The sequence below is a fragment of the Alternaria alternata genome (assembly GCF_001642055.1).
Source record: "Alternaria alternata strain SRC1lrK2f unplaced genomic scaffold CC77scaffold_23, whole genome shotgun sequence".
Taxonomy (NCBI): domain Eukaryota; kingdom Fungi; phylum Ascomycota; class Dothideomycetes; order Pleosporales; family Pleosporaceae; genus Alternaria; species Alternaria alternata.
In genome coordinates this window covers 438,264-457,722 of record NW_017306212.1, presented here as the reverse complement: position 1 = coordinate 457,722, position 19,459 = coordinate 438,264, and the positions used below count along the sequence as shown (strand labels likewise).

General features: G+C 51.3%; 8 protein-coding genes across 8 annotated transcripts; 3 read left to right on the top strand and 5 right to left on the bottom strand.

Moving 5' to 3' along the window:
* Positions 1-229: 229 nt before the first annotated feature.
* CC77DRAFT_1065622 (ATP synthase F1 gamma) lies at positions 230-1,297 on the top strand (the record flags this gene model as incomplete). Its single annotated transcript, XM_018528829.1, has 3 exons — positions 230-288; positions 398-987; positions 1,038-1,297. 3 exons carry the CDS (start codon positions 230-232, stop codon positions 1,295-1,297), a joined length of 909 nt encoding a protein of 302 aa, XP_018381480.1.
* Positions 1,298-2,351: 1,054 nt separating this feature from the next.
* CC77DRAFT_1012728 (hypothetical protein) lies at positions 2,352-3,354 on the top strand (the record flags this gene model as incomplete). The annotated part of the gene is made up of 2 exons (XM_018523787.1): positions 2,352-2,480; positions 2,578-3,354. 2 exons carry the CDS (start codon positions 2,352-2,354, stop codon positions 3,352-3,354), a joined length of 906 nt encoding a protein of 301 aa, XP_018381479.1.
* Positions 3,355-3,690: 336 nt separating this feature from the next.
* CC77DRAFT_972213 (RBP11-like subunits of RNA polymerase) lies at positions 3,691-5,211 on the bottom strand (the record flags this gene model as incomplete). Its single annotated transcript, XM_018535854.1, has 3 exons — positions 3,691-4,956; positions 5,015-5,119; positions 5,173-5,211. The coding sequence occupies 3 exons, from the start codon at positions 5,209-5,211 to the stop codon at positions 3,970-3,972; spliced, it is 1,131 nt and encodes a 376-aa protein (XP_018381478.1). The 3' UTR covers positions 3,691-3,969.
* A 32-nt stretch (positions 5,212-5,243) lies between these two features.
* CC77DRAFT_1024482 (NADH dehydrogenase I, D subunit) lies at positions 5,244-7,303 on the top strand. The gene is made up of 3 exons (XM_018525884.1): positions 5,244-6,111; positions 6,164-6,898; positions 6,953-7,303. Exons 1-3 carry the CDS (start codon positions 5,443-5,445, stop codon positions 6,974-6,976), a joined length of 1,428 nt encoding a protein of 475 aa, XP_018381477.1. The 5' UTR covers positions 5,244-5,442; the 3' UTR covers positions 6,977-7,303.
* A 4,099-nt stretch (positions 7,304-11,402) lies between these two features.
* CC77DRAFT_1065618 (hypothetical protein) lies at positions 11,403-11,653 on the bottom strand (the record flags this gene model as incomplete). The annotated part of the gene is made up of 2 exons (XM_018528828.1): positions 11,403-11,539; positions 11,593-11,653. The coding sequence occupies 2 exons, from the start codon at positions 11,651-11,653 to the stop codon at positions 11,403-11,405; spliced, it is 198 nt and encodes a 65-aa protein (XP_018381476.1).
* Positions 11,654-12,020: 367 nt separating this feature from the next.
* Positions 12,021-13,551, bottom strand: CC77DRAFT_416322 (hypothetical protein). Its single transcript, XM_018531617.1, has 3 exons — positions 13,088-13,551; positions 12,492-13,035; positions 12,021-12,436 (listed from the first exon to the last, which is right to left on the bottom strand). The coding sequence occupies exons 1-3, from the start codon at positions 13,389-13,391 to the stop codon at positions 12,388-12,390; spliced, it is 897 nt and encodes a 298-aa protein (XP_018381475.1). The 5' UTR covers positions 13,392-13,551; the 3' UTR covers positions 12,021-12,387.
* Positions 13,552-15,401: 1,850 nt separating this feature from the next.
* On the bottom strand, positions 15,402-16,061 carry CC77DRAFT_919636 (hypothetical protein; the record flags this gene model as incomplete). Its single annotated transcript, XM_018533703.1, has 1 exon — positions 15,402-16,061. A coding segment is annotated over one exon (660 nt), but the record flags the coding sequence as incomplete, so codon positions are not given.
* A 784-nt stretch (positions 16,062-16,845) lies between these two features.
* CC77DRAFT_1024479 (di/tri peptide transporter 2) lies at positions 16,846-19,328 on the bottom strand. Its single transcript, XM_018525883.1, has 2 exons — positions 18,873-19,328; positions 16,846-18,793 (listed from the first exon to the last, which is right to left on the bottom strand). The coding sequence occupies exons 1-2, from the start codon at positions 18,896-18,898 to the stop codon at positions 16,960-16,962; spliced, it is 1,860 nt and encodes a 619-aa protein (XP_018381473.1). The 5' UTR covers positions 18,899-19,328; the 3' UTR covers positions 16,846-16,959.
* Positions 19,329-19,459: the final 131 nt, after the last annotated feature.

The window sequence follows — 19,459 nt, the reverse complement described above, 5'->3', positions numbered from 1 at the left end:
CAGAGACGCACTTCATACTGCACTCCAGCTCCCGTCAGCGTGGCGGCGCGAGTAGAAGGCATCGCATCCGGCGTGCTGTGTTGGAGAGATTCACGTGACACTTGGCGTGTTAGCGCGCAAAGCAATTCAGCATCCCGATTGCCCGACACAGCTCCCGCTCAGCAAAGACAGCAGTGAAGCACCACCACACGGCTGTCGCCATCTCCACTCATCTCAATTCGTAGCCATGATGATCTCACGAGCTGCGCGCCCGGCCTTCAAGGCGGGCATGGCCGCCGCCGCCGCCCGGTACGCTCCCACCTGAGCCCGCAGCTTTTCTCGCGCCCTGCAACCCCCCATTGCCGGATCAATTGCATCGCCAACTGCGTCAAGTGCTGACTGGAATTCGTGTATATAGTCCCACCACCCTTACTGTCTCCAATGCCGCCGGCTATGCCACCCTCCGTGAAATTGAGGGCCGTCTCAAGTCGATTCGCAACATCGAGAAGATCACCAAGACCATGAAGGTTGTCGCCTCCACCAAGCTCACCCGCGCCCAGAGGGCCATGACCGAGTCCCGCAAGTACGGTCAGACCTCCAACACCGTCTTCGAGAGCGCCGAGACCAAGCCCATCGAGGGTGAGGGCAAGAAGAACCTGATCATCGTCTGCAGTTCCGACAAGGGTCTCTGCGGTGGTATCCACTCCGGAATGTCGAGGAAGGTCAGAGCCATGCTCGCTGAGGCTCCCGACTCTGAGCTGGCCGTCATTGGCGAGAAGTGCAAGGCGCAACTGGGTCGTTCCAACGGAAAGAACATGGTTCTGTCTTTCGCTGGTGCAGGAAAGGACGTTCCTACCTTTGGCGACTCCCTGAACATTGCCGACCAGATCTCCATGCTGCCCACCGACTACGCTTCCGTCAAGATCGTCTACAACAAATTCATCAACGCTTCGAGTTACGAGGCCACCATCCAGGAGGCTTACTCCGAGGAGGCCATTGCCCAGTCTGGTACGTCACAACTCTATAGCCAGATGAACCATGTCTAACTGAACATCTAGCCAACTTCTCTGCTTTCGAGATCGAGGATGAGGTTCTCCCCAACCTCCGCGAGTACGCTCTCGCCAACTCGCTCTTCTGGGCGCTGGCTGAGGGTCACGCTTGCGAGCAGTCTGCCCGTCAAAATGCCATGGACAACGCTTCCAAGAACGCTGGAGAGATGATCAACAAGTTCCAGATTCTCTACAACCGAACGCGTCAAGCTGTCATTACTGGTGAACTTGTCGAGATTATTACCGGTGCAGCTGCTTCCGAGGGTTAAGCGCTCTAGGAGCTTTAGACTTGATATCCTGGGAATCTGGTTCCATCTCCCTCATGGGCTGTGTAGAATAAACCTCTGTTCATAGCTCCTTTGTATCAGCCAGTTCGTGGAGATTGTTCATGGTCTAGATCTTGTGTCTGCGTGCGTCATGTGTGCTTCTTGACCGCATATACGCCACGGCGTCTACGTCACACCTGGGCAGCACCGTGCATGTATATGGCGTATCCATCACGTGCGTCACCCCTCCTCCTTTGTGGTTGCAGACATGTAGGCTAAATGTATCCTTGGAGGGTTGCCTATGCGGAAAGCGCATCATTCTCGTGTAATCTTGCTTTACCCCTCGTCATGGGCCTCTAAATCGGCCACCTGAAAGTATTTGCGAATTGTCTCATTTTTCAATTGGATGTACCCAAAACTAATGTACGGTGTGAACTCCGGCAGAACCCGTGCGCCCAAGCTATCTACGCACGCAGGTACCAGCAACCAAAGAATCTTGTGGCCAGGTGACTATACCACTACTCAGCAATGCGGACACTATGCACACCAGCACTTCTGACACTGCAAATCAGCAGTGCATACAGGGTGCTTCAAACCTTCTGCATGCTTTAGCCCGTTGTGATGCGGTACCTGACCCTCTCAAGCGCAAGTTTCGTTTCACTGACAAGCTACCCCTACCCTTATCGAGACCTGAAACCAGCCGTCTCTCTGAACACACGCTCGCTGCAGGAATAGTACGTCAGGGCCTCAGGCACCTTATAACATGCCCTACTATGGGCGTTCGCATTGCTTTTATTATCCGTCGCATTGCTTTTATTGTCGTTCGCATAATTCTCCACAGAGTGCTCCGGTAGCCGCAGTATAACCAATCATTTTCACAGAGCTGGCTTCACTTCTTTCATTTGATGAGGCTGCGCTTCCTTCTTTCTGTCCTGTCTCTATTCTAACCACCTCTCGTCCAAGCGCACGTTCCCAACCATCCTTTCCTCGCTGCGCTTTCTTGAATTTCGATCTGGACCGACTCTCTGCGACCGACAACTTCAAACGCTTGAGCAACATGTTGGCGCAGGCTAGAATTAATACGTTGAAGGAGAAGATGAAGGTTCTCAAAGATCTATACACGAGTCGCCGCTACACACAGTGCGCAAATCTTGGAGAGCATCTGCTGGGCGAAGTCGACGACAAGGTACGTAGCGATGCACATGACATGGCCCACCTTCCTTGTGTTGGGAGCTGGCTGAGGTAGACGTAAAACGTCGGAAGCAAGAGCTGACCATCAACAGGTTCATCCTGTACATACCGCTTACTTAAATTTCTACATTGCACTCTCTCACGACACACTGGCAAGAGAAGCGACCCTTAAAAATCGCTATAAAGAATTGAACGCTGCGGAGAAGTACTACAAGGAGACTATCGTCGCTCTTGCGCCACCCTCGCCGTCTTCTACTGCACCGACCGTGGACGACGAGCAGCCCATGACACCAGACTCCGCCACCATTCCAGACGAGCAGGCTTGGTTCCGACGATTGTCTAGAACGAGATCTTTCGACTCCACTAGCAGTTATCGCAGCTCGACCTCAAGCACGGCTTCCTACGCCTTTGACTTGGAGCAGGACCCAGATCTTACGCTTAGGAATTTCCGCTTTCCATCACCACCCGGAAAAGATGCGAATTGGGGCACGCCTGTCGAGTCTAAAACCCTATCACAGTACTTTAGCAACGACAGTGTGCTATCACCGCTATCATCCGAGCAGGTGCGATCGAAACCAGGGGTCCGGCTACCGAATGGCACCCCCGCCTTTATTCGTATGGTAGAGGGTCACCTTGCTAGTGTTAAAACTCTTAAAGAGGCTACTGGTGTACGGGGTGTCCGATTCGCCTTCCCAACACCTTCTCCCTCGCCCACAAAGTCGTGGTTTAGGGATTCGAGGAGCAGCCCCCTATCAGAAGAGGAAGAGAGGGAAAACCGACGACAGAAGAGGAGAAATGTGACATTCCGACCACGCTTTGATCCTGAGAGCGTGCGGCAGCTGTGCAACGATGCACTGGCAGAGCTCTGATCAACGTCGGAGCTACATTTGTGTCGGTCGCTTTCCAGTACCCACGTACACGACAGTGAAGACGCGCATGATGAACGCACAAGGAGGTATTTCTCTACCAAGATTAACAACGATGCACATGTTTTATACGATTCTCTTTTGTTTATTCAGCAAGGTGTCCCAGGAGGATGAAGTCTCATATACCCCGGTTTAAAATCTTTTGGTTGGCTCTCTTTGTAAAGCTACGATTTCTGTATATCCACGCCTTGGATGCGAACTTCTAGTTGTATTAGTATAAACAAGCTTTCTCTTCTACACTGCACGTTGCTTCAGAGTCCCCTGAATATGTGAACCATACTTCATTTTCCTAGGTACAAACCCTTGAGAAGGGCATTCGCAAGTCTCACACGTGATGATTGGCACATGAAGTGGCCTGCTTGAAGGCTAGATGGATGCATAGTATATTCATATGTTGAACCCCTCAATGCATGCTCGTAGGCAGTGTGACAAATGGTCTGATCGGTGAAGAAGAAAACTCGCTCCGTGATATCGTACTTTTTGAAACCCGCCACCGTAATGCCCTAAACGCCGTTGCAATGCAAGCTCCTCCACACTCCCGGATCTTATAGATATGCTCTATTTCTGCATCTCATCCAACCCCCTCTTGATTCTCTGACACTTGATCTTAAGAAGCTTAACACTCTCCAAGAACAGCTCGTCACTCTCCCACTGTCCTGTGCTCTCCACCTTGAAGATGAAGTGATCCCGTATCCTGCCTAGCTTCACTTTGTCCTTAAACTCGGGATGCCTTAGGCACTCTCTGCTAACAGTATCGTTCATGGCGTTCTCGACTACAGCTTTTGGCTCGCCTTCCTTGCCTTCTAGCTCAGCATGTTTCTGGGTGTCTTCGGAGGTGACTTTGTCGAGTTTGATCACCCCGCGGGGGAAACAGCGGGCGAATTTCTTAGCGTCTGCTCCGATGATAGGCTTCGTGATATCGATGGTAGGCATAAGGCGGTACGAAGCAGTTGCTACGGGCGAGAACTTTGCGTGGTCTTGTCCGATGCCCTTGATGGCGTGCATGCTCAAGGCTATGCTCTGTCCAGGTCTCATCTTGGCGATGAGAATGTCCGGGTTTGTAGATCGAATCTCTTTTCCTTCGCTATGCGCAAACACGTCGTTTTGGCGACCATGAGGCTCAAAGACAATATCTTTAGCGTAGACATTGTGACCGACGTAGAGCTTGTCGGGGTCGGTTTCTCCGGCTACTGCTCGCTGTAGACCGCCGTCTTGCCATTTGCACTCTACGTCAAGTCGTAGTACTACCGTGTTATAGTCGGCAGGTGTTCCTGAGCCTGCATCGTCGTCTGTAGGTTTCTTGTACCATTTCATCCAGCGTAGACCCTCGCGGTCGCCGCACAAGGGGATCAGACCGAGGCGGTGGGCGAGCACCTCGTCTTGAATAATGGATGTGTTTTGGTAGATGAAGACGTCTTCTATGGCGAGGGTAGGGATTTCGGAGAGGAGAATCCGGCGAAAAGCGTTGGCAACCGAGGTGTCGATACCAGTGAGAGAGAATTCAGTGTTATTGGGGGAGTGCTTGTGGAAGCTAACGTTGAAGTTCTGGGTCCGTGATTAGTATAAAGCCAGATATATGGGTGAGTTTTGTGGTCGCGCATACATTCTTGAAGTACTCCAAGTCCCATTCATGGTTCTCGCCAGGCCAGTGTCCTGGAAAGTCGGTAGACTGCTGGTTGGTGACGGTCTCTGGACCCACTCCAAGCGTCTAATCATTGCATTAGCGAGAAGCAAATGGTAAATTCCAAGTCGCGTAGGTACCTTGCGCTTCATCAGCTCCTGTGCACTCGGTGTCGACATGGTTGCGGTATTAAGGTCAAGTTTGGTGTGCTCGGTGGGGAGCACTTTCCATGTTCACAAAAAGTTCGAGGAAGGCGCCGGCGCGCCAAGACCCACCCAGCCAATGGCGGTAGGCTCAATCTGGTAGCATCATCGATATGAGGAAAGCTCCCCTCCAACGCCACGACCTCACTCTCCACTCTACACGCCCATTGAGGCCCATACATCGACGTAGGGAGAGATACAACCACCATGCCTGTCTCCTTTGCGCGTCTGGCCGGCCCCGCGGCGAAGCGAGTGTGCCTCAACGCCTCCCGACCCCAGCTCCGAACCGCAATCCCTTCACGACCCATTGCGCGATGCCTGTCGACCACATTCCCCCGCCGATACGCTGAAGTCGAAGAGAGCCAGCGGACACGATTGGTGGCGACCGATTCCAACTTTGGTGGCGTTGCACCGGCCGAGACAGCCCAGGAAACGAGGGCTGAGGAGGACGACCATGTAGACACCAGGAAGATCCGGCATTACACGGTCAACTTCGGACCCCAGCATCCCGCTGCCCACGGTGTGTTGCGCTTGATTCTGGAGTTGAACGGAGAGGAGATCGTGCGCGCCGACCCACACGTTGGACTGTTGCACAGAGGAACAGAGAAGCTCATCGAGTACCGCACATACCTCCAGGCCCTGCCCTACTTTGACCGACTCGACTATGTCTCTATGATGACCAACGAGCAGTGCTTCTCGCTGGCTGTCGAGAAGCTACTGAACATTGATATCCCAATTCGCGCCAAGTACATCCGTACCCTGTTCGGCGAAATCACCCGCATCCTGAACCATCTCATGTCGGTTTTGTCCCACGCCATGGATGTTGGTGCTCTGACGCCTTTCTTGTGGGGTTTCGAGGAGCGTGAGAAGCTCATGGTGAGTTTCGTGTGTAGCAATACGGTACATCACGCTTGCTGATTACATGCAGGAATTCTACGAACGTGTTTCTGGTGCCCGTCTCCACGCGGCCTACGTCCGCCCTGGTGGTGTGTCACAGGATCTTCCCCTCGGTCTGCTCGACGACATCTACCAATGGGCTACTCAATTCGGTGACCGTATCGACGAGACTGAGGAGATGTTGACGGACAACCGTATCTGGATTGGCCGTACAAAGGGTGTTGGTGTTGTCTCAGCTGCTGACGCCATCAACTACTCCTTCTCCGGTGTTATGCTTCGAGGATCTGGTGTTCCCTGGGACGTCCGCAAGTCGCAGCCGTACGACGCCTACGACAGGGTTGATTTTGATGTCCCAGTTGGCGTCAACGGCGACTGCTATGACCGTTACCTCTGCCGTATGGAGGAGTTCCGTCAGTCACTTCGTATCATCCACCAGTGCTTGAACGACATGCCAGCTGGCCCCGTCAAGGTCGAGGACTACAAGATCGCGCCACCACCACGTGCGGCCATGAAGGAGAACATGGAGGCGCTTATTCACCACTTCCTGCTCTTCAGCAAGGGTTACACCGTCCCACCTGGTGAGACATACAGCGCCATCGAGGCCCCCAAGGGAGAGATGGGTGTCTTCCTGGTCTCAGACGGTAGCGAGAGGCCATACAGGTGTAAGATTAGGGCACCCGGATTCGCCCACCTGGCCTGCATGGACCAAATCTCAAGAGGCCATTTGCTTGCAGATGCCGTCGCCATCATTGGCACAATGGACTTGGTAAGAGTTCCCCCTGTATCACATGATAACATCGCTAATCCGGGACAAAAATAGGTATTTGGTGAAGTTGACCGGTGATCAAGAAGTAGAAGAAAGGAATAGAAAGGCAGTTGCATTCTGCTTCGAACCGAGTCGGAGCCGCGGGTGTTAGGTGACCAATTGTACATATGGTACTTTGACAATTTCTTGAAATTCAATGACATTTGTATGTTTATCTCATCTCTTCACACCTGTGCATCCACGACGGGAAGTCACTTGAAGAACCGCTGTTGATGAGAGGACCATGCTGGAGGACGATGGTCAGTCAATGCAAATACCACATACAGGAGGGAAACTGAATAGGTATTAACATAACACGCCTTAGCTTGCAGCCTACATTAGCTCCTAATAGAAAAACTTCTAAAGAATGATAGTACTACTTGAAGAAGTGTCTGGTTCTTTCTTTGATAGTACTTGCAAGAGTCAGCCCCACATATTGTCTCCACATTCTGACAACGACAGCTGCTCCTCGACCGAAGCGATCTCTTCTGCTCTTTACCTGCAACATATCTGTCGGTTCCAACTCCCAAAATATTAGTTGTTGCTAACACAACCCATGCATCGCGGCTCCTTTCGTCATCTCCTGAATACCGCGACTTCCCCTACGTCCTACTACCATTTCTACAATTGCTGAAACGAACAATACAGAACCTCACCAATCCTGTATCGTAACTCGACATGGCAGAAACAAAGGCAGCGGAATCAAATCGGTAACTCAGTAATTTAGTGTGTAGACGAAGCATGAAAGAGAAGGACTCGAAGCAGAATTTGATCACCGATGCACCGCTTGTGATTTGTTCCAGCTTGAGCCAGTACCTTGAACGGAAGGCACATGTCAAGACTCAGTTCCACTTGCATACCTCCTGTCCTTGCAGATACGGAATCGTGGGAGTTTTTGCAGCTCGTGCCTTCGACTGGATAGCTAAGTATCTCGACGAGAACCAATTCTTGTGCTCTGGTTGTCTGAATTGTTGCATACTTTAGGATGATCGATTTAGCATATAGTCATGCAATTCGAGCAGAAGTAAGCATAGGGTGAGAATTTCTGGCCCCCACAGGCTTAGGATCATACCTAGGTAAGCATTGACCTGGTGGCGTCCGGACGCTCCTCAGAGGGTACCGTGAGTAGATGCATCAACCACTTGCTAAACATATGCAGTGGAGATGAAACGGCCGATACCTGCCTCAAAACTATTTCTGGCCAATACTTCAGCATGTAGAGTGCAGATCCTCCTAGAACAACTCGTGGCTATTCGGTCCATGTGATAAGCGACGTCGCTCTCTCAATCAGTGTTCTAGAGCTTCAATATTGTGCTCATACTGCAACAAGCAAGCTTCTGAGGACACGGTATAGAGCCGAGCTTTCCGACTTGGGATGCCGCCTATCCTTCCGAAGAACACTGTCCCACTGGCTAGAAGTACCTAGATATCTCAGTGTCAATGCGAACCTAGCTTAATATATGGTGGCGTCCAGGCAACAACGCCGAATACCAACGTGCCGCCCGTCGGTGTGGCTGGGAGTTGCCGCAAAGGGGGCGGCCTCTCAGATCAACACGAACGAGACCTTGGCTCAACTTCCAATGACTCACCTGCGACACGCTACAGTCTTTCTTCATGCTCCAGAATCATCAGCTCCAAATCGCAAATGCTCGATCAAAGTCATTAGAGTCTTCACCCCTTGAGGTCTACGCGCGAAAGCCAGCATGTGAGACGGTGTTCAGGTTATACAGTCAGTTTCTCGCGACCTAGCAGGTGAGTTCATCACAACTTTACGCAAGAAAGTTACTTACATATCCCCAGGCTAATCGCAGATCAAAACTCTCCTTCTTCCGCCAGCCCGATCGTCGAAAGCCCAAACACCTAGCTCGCTTTCGTACATCCAACCACGCCTCCTACCAGGAAGGGACTGCTTGCTCTCGATACACGAACAAGGGAGTTTTCCGCCAATCGTATCCATGCCGACCAGCACCTGTCTCAGGCTTGCCGACCTACCTTCGTATATCCTCACGCTCATCGATAGGATGCTATAAACACCCGCTATTGCTTGAGAACGAGTCGCAATTGGCATGCGGATTCATTCAGAATACACTGCAGGAATCCATGCGTTAGATCAGGGTAGCCGACGTACTTTGTTAAAGCCGTTGCTGTAGGCTTCTCGTTATGTATTGCGTCGGATCATATGAGTATGACAAGAAGGTTGCAGGATCTTGCAACTTGGAGGCATATGGACTGAGGTTATAACGAAAATTAGGCTGACACATTTTGATGCCCATGCAATTTGTGTTCAAGAGGAGCATCTGTAAGGGATTGTGCTTTTCTGGCCGTTCGGTTGATCGCACTCCTCCTGCATACCCTACGCTGGGGATCCACGCTGCGGACTATAAACGTACCAATTGCATCAGCATGCCACCCTCCTGCTCACTTTGCCTGCATCGCGCTTCCCAGCGCCCACTCGCCGAACGTTCGCCTACTGCAGCCGGCGGAGGATGCTTATTCCAACTACATACGGGGGATGGGTTGCGCTATATGTCTTGCGACATCGACATGAAAGCAAGCATGTGGGCGAGTACATAGTTTCGTGCCGCATGTGGTGTGGAAGGCATGTTACTTGTGATTGTAGGTAGTAGGGAAATATTGAAAGACTAAACTGAACGGATCGAGTTGCTGCCTGCTACAACATTCCTCTATCAGTTTCTCATGTTGGTTCATAGTCAGCATGCAATTCGTAGCCTCATTTTCTTCCTATAGCTCGCCCTACAGACCTGGAAATCATCATGAAGATGCTTTTGCTGCGAAAAAATGCTCGTATAATGTATTCTCAGTAACCATAGACTGCTGCGAAATCTGATGTAGTCCTTATGTTTGGGTAGCTGCAGGTGGTGGATAGGTTGCAATCGCTCTACGGCGACTGTGAGATATTGCATGCGCATGCGCATGCATAAGGATCAACGAAATCGTATCATGTGGCATAGTGCCGGCATGCGTTTCCCTCTTGCACTGATCAAGCTTACCTATGTACCTTCACTGTTCGTATAAGCAGCAATCAGTCATCGGCACTGATGCCATACGAAACATTCTAATGGTAGATCCTGCAGGGGCAGGACACCGATAGGTTCACCGTCGCGCGCGGATGTTGCTCGCTGCTCAAAGGTCCTTCATTCCTTGGCACACTGGACGCGAGGTCAGTGCTCGCTCGTCTCCCAATAACACACCCCCAAGCACTCAGACTTATTTAGGCATCCAGATAATTGGTCTCCTTTTGCTATCTCTTTACTTCACGCCTTGCTATCATGGTTCCGGCCGCTCCTTTTGGTCGCTTTCGAGCATCGACACAAACATTGCATCTTCTGCAGCGGCTGAAAGGACTTTTGTGATAGCCAGTTTAGCCTACCGAGATTCGAGACTATGATCTTCACAGTATACAGGTAAGTGAAGTTGGATCGACGCGTCGGAAGCTTCGAAGGCTCTCAGTTGCGCATTTTGGAGGCGGCTGACTGCCTTTTTATACCGTCTCCATTTCCGTAATCCTATCCTCTCCTCAACAAGAGCTAACTCATCCCGCAATCATGTTTCTAGATTCCCGGAAGATTCACAACCTCCAGAAGGCTAGCGACGCGTACTCTGCCCAACGTCGAACGAGCAGCCCGGAAGACACCTGCCCTTTTCGGTCGACCCAAGTCAATTCGGGGAGACTCCACATACAAGTTTCAAGCGTACTATTGTATAGCGTGAATGCGGCGCTATCTCTAGCTCAACACTGGGTCAAACGAGTAATACGGGCGAACTGTCAGTCAACGTGATGGCATCCCCGATGGATACATCGTCCTGAAACGAACACAATCTACTTGGTGATTGAAAGAGCCCCTAGAGATTCTGCCTAGATATTTCAGAGCTAGGTTGCGCATTACCGGCACTGTGTGTTACGACGTTGAGGAATTGATAGATCTGACGACCCATGCATACAAGCGAGGAGACCGCTACACGATCTTGTGGGAGATGTGTACATACGGATAAAGTCTGCTTCATTAGGACTTGCGAATTGAGCGGCAAGCGTTGATCGTAGCTCGGTATTTCTTATGACGGTGGTCGAAACTTGCTTTAGGCCTACGGTGCTGCACACGTTGCAAGAACATCAGGAGACTTGAGTTACACAAGTATTACATAGCAATTCCCGTCTCATATGAGACAAATTGATGTAAGCAGATAGCTACATGATGGAAAAGTAAAAAAAACCCGCCACATTTTTAATAAGTGAGATAAGACCCGCAGTGTACACCCTAAGATAGTGTACCCATCCTGCCTGATGGCCGTAGCTTCGATTTGGAGTATGTTATATGTGTGGGTGCGTGGGAGGATGCCCAAAGATGCGACGCGTCGTGAGGCTGCACTGACGGCGATGCCGCGGACAGAGACAGTGACGTGGTACTCGAGTCGCCCGACGTGCTCTGCTAATGGAGAAGATAGCTCATTGCTTGGTTTTTGCCTTGTCGCTGGTGGGTTCGTTCTTCTTGTCGTGTTCGTTCTCCCCGTTGTGTGTGCTCCTGCGTAACGGAGGGCTGGGTTCCTGGCTTAAGGTTGAGGGCGGAGCAGCAATTCGTTTCTCTATGATACTGTCAGCTCATCCACAGTCTTCTCTCGATGAACAAGACTCATACTATCGTCTCTCAGATCTTTGTTCAAGATCACTGGTTTGGCACGCTTACGACCTGCTGTCATGGTGTTTGTGGAGCGCAAGAAGGACGCGTCTACTGTTCTTCTGTTGGGTGTGAGAGGAGGTAGAGCTTGAGTTACAGAGAACAAAAACCCTTGAAGTATGATTCTAAGTGAGCTGGTGCTGTAGTCGCTGTATGATTTGTGAATTTGAACGGTGGGACCGGCCCCTAAGCGATGGTGTGGCTGAGGGGTAAACAAGTACGATCGATGGTTAAGGTAGGCGACAGAAGCCAGCCTTGCGCTGGGGTTTGATAGTGGGTAAGGCAAGTTCACATTTGGGTTCACTCGAAACAACGCCTGCTCGACTCCTACGCTTACCTAGCAAGCACTGTCGATATGGCGACGCTGTGGGTGACACTCCCCTGCATCAAAGCCGCTCGTGATGAGAGACATGACGACAAGTCATCTCCTTTCGGTACTGAAGATCGAACCCGTGCTAGCTGTCATTAGAGATGTTGCGCCGAGTTAGCGATGGAGTGGCAAAGGTTGCATTAATATCCGGCCTGAATTGTTAATATTAAGCTGTACGGCCGATACGCAAGCCCGTGATGAGTATTTTGGCACGGCATCCTGATACTCTTTCTAGCAGCTGGTGGTGTTTTGAATTTGTTACATGGGGCATGACTCGTAGTGCTGGCTTGGGGATATGGCGTTCCGTTTTCGTCTTAGTTCCAATCGGCGGTGAAGCAAAACAGTCATTCGGCGTCGTCGACGAACAACCGCAACATTACAACTTACTATCCGTCATTCGAAGAACCCACGAAAAAGACCATTGCCTGGAAGTAACTTTCAGTTCGTCAGTAACTGCTACTAAAGGTGAACGACGATCGTGCGTCCTTACCCGATCACAATTGTGTACCAAGGCATTGCGTCTGATCCCATCAGCTGTGCTGACGCAGCCAAGAGCAGACAGAACAGCGGCATGATGATGATTCGAAGTGACTGCTCCTTCACCACATTGAAGGTAGCAATCGGGGCAATAAGAATCAGTATCGCTAACACGTATACGAACGCGTTTGCAGCGGCCGATATTGTGTTGCTGTTGATAAACCGACCATTACTGTCCTCCTCCTTCTCCTGATATCTGCGCCTATACACCGGCAGTCTCATCAAAAGGTCCTGAGAAGGCGTAGCGATAACATCGACCAGAGGATTCAGGAGCCAGTCACGAATGAAGAGCGCCATGGGCGAAAGACCTTCGTCATCCACCGCGGCTAGATTGGACGGGATAGAGTCGCCCTCCTGGCCGTACATCGAAGCCAACTCCCCATTTGCACTGCGCATACCAGTTTTATTGACAAGGCTGTTGATGCGGTATTTGTTCATGGATGCCATCGAAGGCGGCGTCGACGAGCTCATCTTCGGAGAAGTCTTGACAATACGTCCTGCCAACATCATCAGCCGCTGGTGAGAAATATAGTATGTCGATATAAATACCGTGGAGCAGCAGTGAATTAACCAGATCATTCATTACGCTCTTGTACTCAGCCTCGGATGGCGCGGGTTCTTCACGTTGTGCGTTCTTTCGTAGGTAGTGTTCGACTACTCTTCCACATTGGTGGACCTCGCCCTCCACGTGCGCTAGGCATAGTGCCCATTCTCTACCGAAAGTCTCGTGAATTCCAAGTTGTGGACAACCGGCGGTCATCTCGAAGAGTTTACTGTGGTTGTATAGAGCTTCGATGCGCTCCCTAACCGATGGTGCATCATTGATTTGACAAGAGCTGGCTTTCGTTGCCATCGCGATTGACTGGATTATCTGGAAAGGTATGTGACAATTGAAATACCTCTGAAGAGTGATTGCTGTCACCTAGCAGATTTCAGTGCTATAAGTAGTATTCGCTGACAGTCGAGTCCTCTGTCGGGTGGCAGGTGGTACCGCAATGATTCCCTTGGATCTTTTGCCACCCCTTCTTCGTCAAGAGCCTCATGCTGAGCTGTCTGATAAACATGCAACACCACATTGCGGCGCCGAAGCGTAAGCCCAAGTATGCACGAGTAGGCCTTGAAGGGTCGAATCAAAGCTAATGTTTCTTGCCATCCATTACACCGCTTGAGACCATCTCTGGGACCACATCGATCGGACACACACAAAAGCTCACCGGAAATCAGAGTCTAAACATCGTGATAGGCTTGACGGCAAGCCCGGAGAAAGTCAAGGTCGTATACAGCAAGAGACAGCCACGTTCGATATCCATGAGCAGTCAAAGCCGTAGCAAGCGCAGATTGTCGTGGCCTTGGGAGGCTATGCCGATACGTCAAAAGAGCTGACCAGGATTGTGGGATGGTGTGCGGACGTGCATGCTGTGAGAACATCCTCTGAAAGCTGATCGTCACACGCTAGGATCGCTGGCTCGACCCGTACCGATGCGTTCGGGCTAATCTGTTGCTCCTAAGAGAAGATCAAAGAATCGAAGTTGATGGATGTAGAAAAGCAGCATTGAAGCTCTTGAGCTTACCTAGTGCTCCTACTAACTGACAAGCGAACTTTTGAGCCGAAGGCCGCCAAATCTCGCCAACCCCGCCATAAACAATCGTCCTGGGATTTATGCTATCGACTCATGGGTTTGCTCGCTGCATTCCCGGGCCGATAATGTCTTGAAATTGGCTTATCGAGAGTGCGCACATTATATATAGGCAACACTCATAGTGCCTTCCCTCTTCGCTGCGCAAGAGTCTTCCGACAAGGACGGGACGGCTCCTGTTCGTTCGACGTTCGTGTGTACCACCAACGCGCTTTCGCGCCATCAGATGACTCTGCTTCGCAGCAGCACATGCTGTACGACCATGGCGTTACAAGGGCCAAGGTCGACCATGTCTGTCAGATCAATGCGCTCTTGACGATACCTTCCCGAGACGATTGTCATGGAAACTGCATTGAAAGCCCTGCGCCTGGCTATTTGGGATCATGTTCTGACAAACGCTTTACTGGCTTTGACGACATACACCATACTTGCGGTTCGAACAGATCCTTCGATTCTGACAGACAGCGAAGACAACCACTACACCACCAGGAGCCGAATGATATCTTTTGACGACCCTCCTGGATTGAGGACCCATGCATCTTGGGTCTTCAGCGTTGTTCCGGTAAGATTGGCCATCATAGGAGTCTACACCGCCTTTACGCTGAAGCTATCAGCCTTGTCGTTGTCGATCCGCTCACGAAGTGATAATGGTTACCAACTCGCTCATCAACCCAGTGACTTGTAACGTCATCGTGGCTATTTAATCCAGTTCAAAGAACAAGAAAAGCTCAAACTGACTCCCACTGTCTAGACATGCATACTGCCGTCCCTCAAATAGCATGTAAACGTCTTTTGAAGACTTTTGCTTCGTTCCAAGCTTTCTATCAGCCTCTTGATCGTGGGCTAACCTCTTGTGGTGCTTTTTGTTGGATTGTCTTGCGATCAGAACCTATTGCGATGAAGACAATGTTCTACGCGTATACGTTCTCGGCAGTAGTGTCATCGGTTGTAGTACTATGACATATCATTTGCGGGCTAAAGTACCACGACTAACAGCGTCACCTTCATGCGGAGAGTTGGGTTTTACCAAAAGCGCGAGGGGAGAAGAAAACATCATGAAGATCAATTACTAAAGTAGTCAAGGACAACTTTGATGTTTGTCCTCTAGTCACCCAGCGTCTTCTTATCTCTGAGAAACTGCATTGAGCTTACATTAAGATGCAAAAAAAGATATGTAGGTAGAGCAGCTCAGACATGACATCCATTAATCATTTCCCTCTCTTTTACAAGAGCATGCCCGCAGCAGAACCGAACGCCATGATGCCAAACAGCAAAAGCCCGGCTTTTGAAGACGCACCCTGTGTGACACCCACTGCGCTGGCAGCTCCTGTCGAGTCCGCAGCTGAAGTACTAGCACTTGCGCTCGTGTCGCTGCTGGCGCTTGCACTTCCGCTCTCACTCATCGTTCCAGCCGGAGTCGACTGCGCAGCCGTGCCGCTGCCACTACCACTGCTAGCTGCGTCTGGGTCCGTCGAATTCCTATCAATTTGGTCGAAAGGCGGGCTGCAGATAACAATCTCGACCCTCTTGCTCAAGCATTCTCCTAGGTCCAAGAAGCTCTGACCATCGGTGATCGAGCACGACGCTGTGCAAGGAAACGGACTGCCTGATGCGGTGGAGTCGTTGCTTGAACAGCATGCGTACATGTCCCAGAAAGCATGATCGTTGATGTCAGCGTCGTTGCTGATGACACATCCGCCGTTGCGACCCTCTGGTCGGCCGATAGGATAGCTGGATGGTTGCGCGGATTGTTCAGGAGCGACAGAATTCGAGGCACATCCCACTGCAGGGCCGTAGCTGAATATAGACGGGAACTCTGTAGGTTTGGTGAAAGGGCTGGGCGAGGCGTTTGTGTAGGTGGTGTACGAGTAGTTGTAGGTTGTCGTCGGCGTTGTTGTGGTCATAGACGTCATCTTGAACAGTTGTGTTGAATGTGGTGTGAGTGGAAGGGCCGGCAGGGTCCAGTGTTATTTGAAGAGGCTGAAGGCGTCAGAGGGACCAAAAGCAAAGAAACAGACTTCAGCTATGAAGCGACGAACGAGCTGACGCGTCTGGAGAACCGAGCTATATAATGCTAAGGTGGAGAGAAGCGGTGTCTCGAACGCAGGCGGAAGGATACGAGGTGTGACAGGTCATTGATACGAGCTTAGGGGGCCCGGATTTAGAAGGTGAGCGTACCTAGGTAGGCTGCCTTCCTGGTTTCTCCAAATAGTAAGTGAGATCATCGAGGTCTGCAGAGCACTTGAACTTTCCGATACCGAGGCGGATGCAGAAGTTTGAAGATCTTCCAGATAGCGTTCGGCGCGCAGCAAACAAACAAGTGACGTGAATGAATGTGCATGGGGGGAGGCCAGTGAGCGCTTGGATGGATGCGGGGCTGGCTGGCTTAGCGTAGCGGCTTGAGCTCTCCGCTAGCTCCCATTGGTCGCCTGCTTCCAGCACCAAATATGCCTTCTCCAACTTTACGAGACTTGTAATTGTAAACCAGTCTCGATAGCACACTTTAGAGCCAAATGCTTACGCAGCTTAGAAAAGTACAATGATCTCCAGACGGTTTCCAAATCCGATCAAGATCAATGAGAGCCCATGAAGCACAGCGTAAACTTTTTGTTTGTTTCACTGTTCTTATGGAAAAGGAAGGGCTTACACAAGAAACAACGAAGCAATAGGTAAATGTTTTGAACGATTGAATTCTCATCTTGGTATCATAGCTGCTATGCAGAATATAGCACATTAACATCATACTAACATCATCACACTCATGCGCTTCCCATAAAGCACCATCTATGCCTTCTCGTCAATAGAGTGGTGAACACCAACAGTGCGGTCTCCGTGCACACTGCTCCTCCTCATGGTTGGGTCCTTATCGTAGTCCTGGTCAAGCTGGTTCATCTCGTCCTCAGTGTCGTTGAGGTGGTGGAACAGAATCCAGATGATGCAACCAGCAATGAACGACGAAACAGCAAGACCAGCAAACATCCACTGGATCTTGGGGTCGACAACGAGCGGGTTGAGTGCCTCAGAAATAGCAGATCCGAAAGCGTTGGTAAGGAGGTACATGGACTGAACGAACGACTTCATGCTGGGCGGGGCTTTGGTGTATGCGTACTCGAGACCAGTGACAGATGCGAAGATCTCAGAGAGACCGATGAGCATGTAAGCACCAGTTTGAGCGGCAATGTGAATGTTGTTTCCCTGGTGAACGCCATCGACGAGATCAGCGTCACACGCACCGGGATGCGCGTAGCAAGGCCCGGATTGGTAGATGTAGTATTGGATGACGCAAGCGTAAACCATGGCGAAAGAAGCGATCCAGAATCCGGCTACGATACGGTTGATCGGAGGGAACGGAATCTTGTGCTTGCGGAGCGTGGGCATGAGCCACTGGTCAACAATGGGCAAGAAAACGATAATGGCGATGGGATCGAAGTTCTGCATCAGGTCGTTGGGAATACCGTGGCCACGCATTTGACCGGCCTGAGTGACGAAGTTGTTGGAGAAGTTGCCGTAAACAACCCAGTAGATGGGGTAGAAAGCGAAGACCTGGCAAGCGATGAGAGCACGCTTAACTTCATCGACAAAGTGGTCGTCCCAGTTGAGAACCTTGGTCTTGCCCATGCCGGCCTGGTAGGAAGGCTTAGCAGCGTCCATCTTGCGGTTCTTGATCATCAGCCAGATAACGCGGAAAGCATCAGTAATGATGGATCCCTGAGGAGGTCGGACAACGTAGACCTTGCGACCGAGGACGAGGACGAGCAGTCCAACGAAGAAGACGCAGAGGCAAAGCAGGTAAGCGGACCAGAAATCAACGTCACGCTCCATGTAGGGGGTGGCGAGTAGAGACAGAGATCCGGCGTTGATGCACCAGTAGAAGATCATGTAAATCCTCTGGATAGTAATCGCAGGATCAATAATAACTTTCTCGCCAGTCTTGTCGTCATGGCCAATGACCATCTGCCTTCTCTTGTATTGGTCGGCAATCAAGGGAGCGACGTTGGACTTGATACCACCAGTTCCAAGACCAATGACAATGATGGCAACGATGAAACCACCGAGTCCAGCGCCGTGGTCGAGAGCAGCCGGGATAGATGTGCAGGTAAGGATGATAAGACCGACGATGTAGACACAGCAGAAGATGACAATGGTGTTGTACTTTCCAAGGTATTGATCGGCAATGATGGCACCGAGAATGGGAGTGACATAGCACCAGAACTGGAAGAAGGTGGAGAGACCAGTGGCTCCCTGGTGGCCCATACCGAGCGCACCACGACCTTCTGAACCGTCGCGAGGACGCGAGATGTAGTTTTGGAAGATACCGGAAGCACCATAGTAGGTGAAACGCTCACAGAGCTCGACGATGGCGACCAAGAAAGCACTCTTGGGAAGAGGCTCTCCGACCTTGCGGAGGGTCTTCAATTCCTCAGCGGTAGGCCTGATACCGCCAATGCCGTCGTCCTCTTGGATAAAGGAAGCACCATCAGATCCGGAGCCGGTAGTCAGCGCACCGGGCTTCTCGAGGGAAACATGGGCGCCGGCGACGTTGGAGTCGTTGATGGTAGCGCCGTAGAGATGGGGGTGGTGGTCAGCGACCTCTTGACCGTGCTGGAGTGCCTCAGCGCTGTTGAAAGTGTCAGTAAGCTGTCGTAGTCCCGACAGACCCGAGTACAAAAGGGCCGAGGGGCAGGTATATAACATACGCAGTAGTCTCATGGGCGGTAGCCATGGCTTCAAAGCTCAATTGCAACCAAAGACAGAGTCAATGGAAAGTCAGCCCAGAGTGAGTGTAACCTGAGGTAGAAGAGAAGGTCCGGTAACACCTGGAGTCTTAATAGAAGAACGAAGACACCTCCATTATTTAACCCACCCCCTCGTTGAGCACGCGCGGAATCCACCTGCCAGTCACGTATCCAATGGCTCCGACGTTCGCCTCTGTCGCTCAAGGGCTGTGGAACCAAGCACGCACAAGCACTCTCGCCATGACCGATGTAACGTCTTGATAGCTCTGCTTCTAACCAGATAAGCGTAGTCGTCCGGCACAAGGCCTGTCGAAGCCTTCCCTTGGCGGCTTAGTCGCGCCATTGCCCGCTCGGCGTGCAGCTAACCGATTCGCCCCCAAGCCGGAACAGCTGCAAGCACCTGCCAAACGCGGCGATTGCACGCGGCGATCTTACGTTGGTGTTTTCGACAAAGTAGTTGGTTACCACACTCTATCACGCCGTGCCGAGCTGCCGGGCCCTGACCACCGTGAATGCGTGAGTTGTGGTTCGCCCGTTTGCTGCGGCGT

Coding starts and splice junctions, on each gene's coding strand:
- CC77DRAFT_1024482 (XM_018525884.1), top strand. CDS start 5,443: ATGCCTGTCTCCTTTGCGCGTCTGGCCGGCCCCGCGGCGAAGCGAGTG. Junction 6,112..6,163: donor AGGAGCGTGAGAAGCTCATG/GTGAGTTTCGTG, acceptor GATTACATGCAG/GAATTCTACGAACGTGTTTC. Junction 6,899..6,952: donor TCATTGGCACAATGGACTTG/GTAAGAGTTCCC, acceptor GGACAAAAATAG/GTATTTGGTGAAGTTGACCG.
- CC77DRAFT_416322 (XM_018531617.1), bottom strand. CDS start 13,391: ATGGCAACGAAAGCCAGCTCTTGTCAAATCAATGATGCACCATCGGTT. Junction 13,036..13,087: donor TAATTCACTGCTGCTCCACG/GTATTTATATCG, acceptor TGATGTTGGCAG/GACGTATTGTCAAGACTTCT. Junction 12,437..12,491: donor TGGTACACAATTGTGATCGG/GTAAGGACGCAC, acceptor ACGAACTGAAAG/TTACTTCCAGGCAATGGTCT.
- CC77DRAFT_1024479 (XM_018525883.1), bottom strand. CDS start 18,898: ATGGCTACCGCCCATGAGACTACTGC. Junction 18,794..18,872: donor ACCGCCCATGAGACTACTGC/GTATGTTATATA, acceptor CACTTTCAACAG/CGCTGAGGCACTCCAGCACG.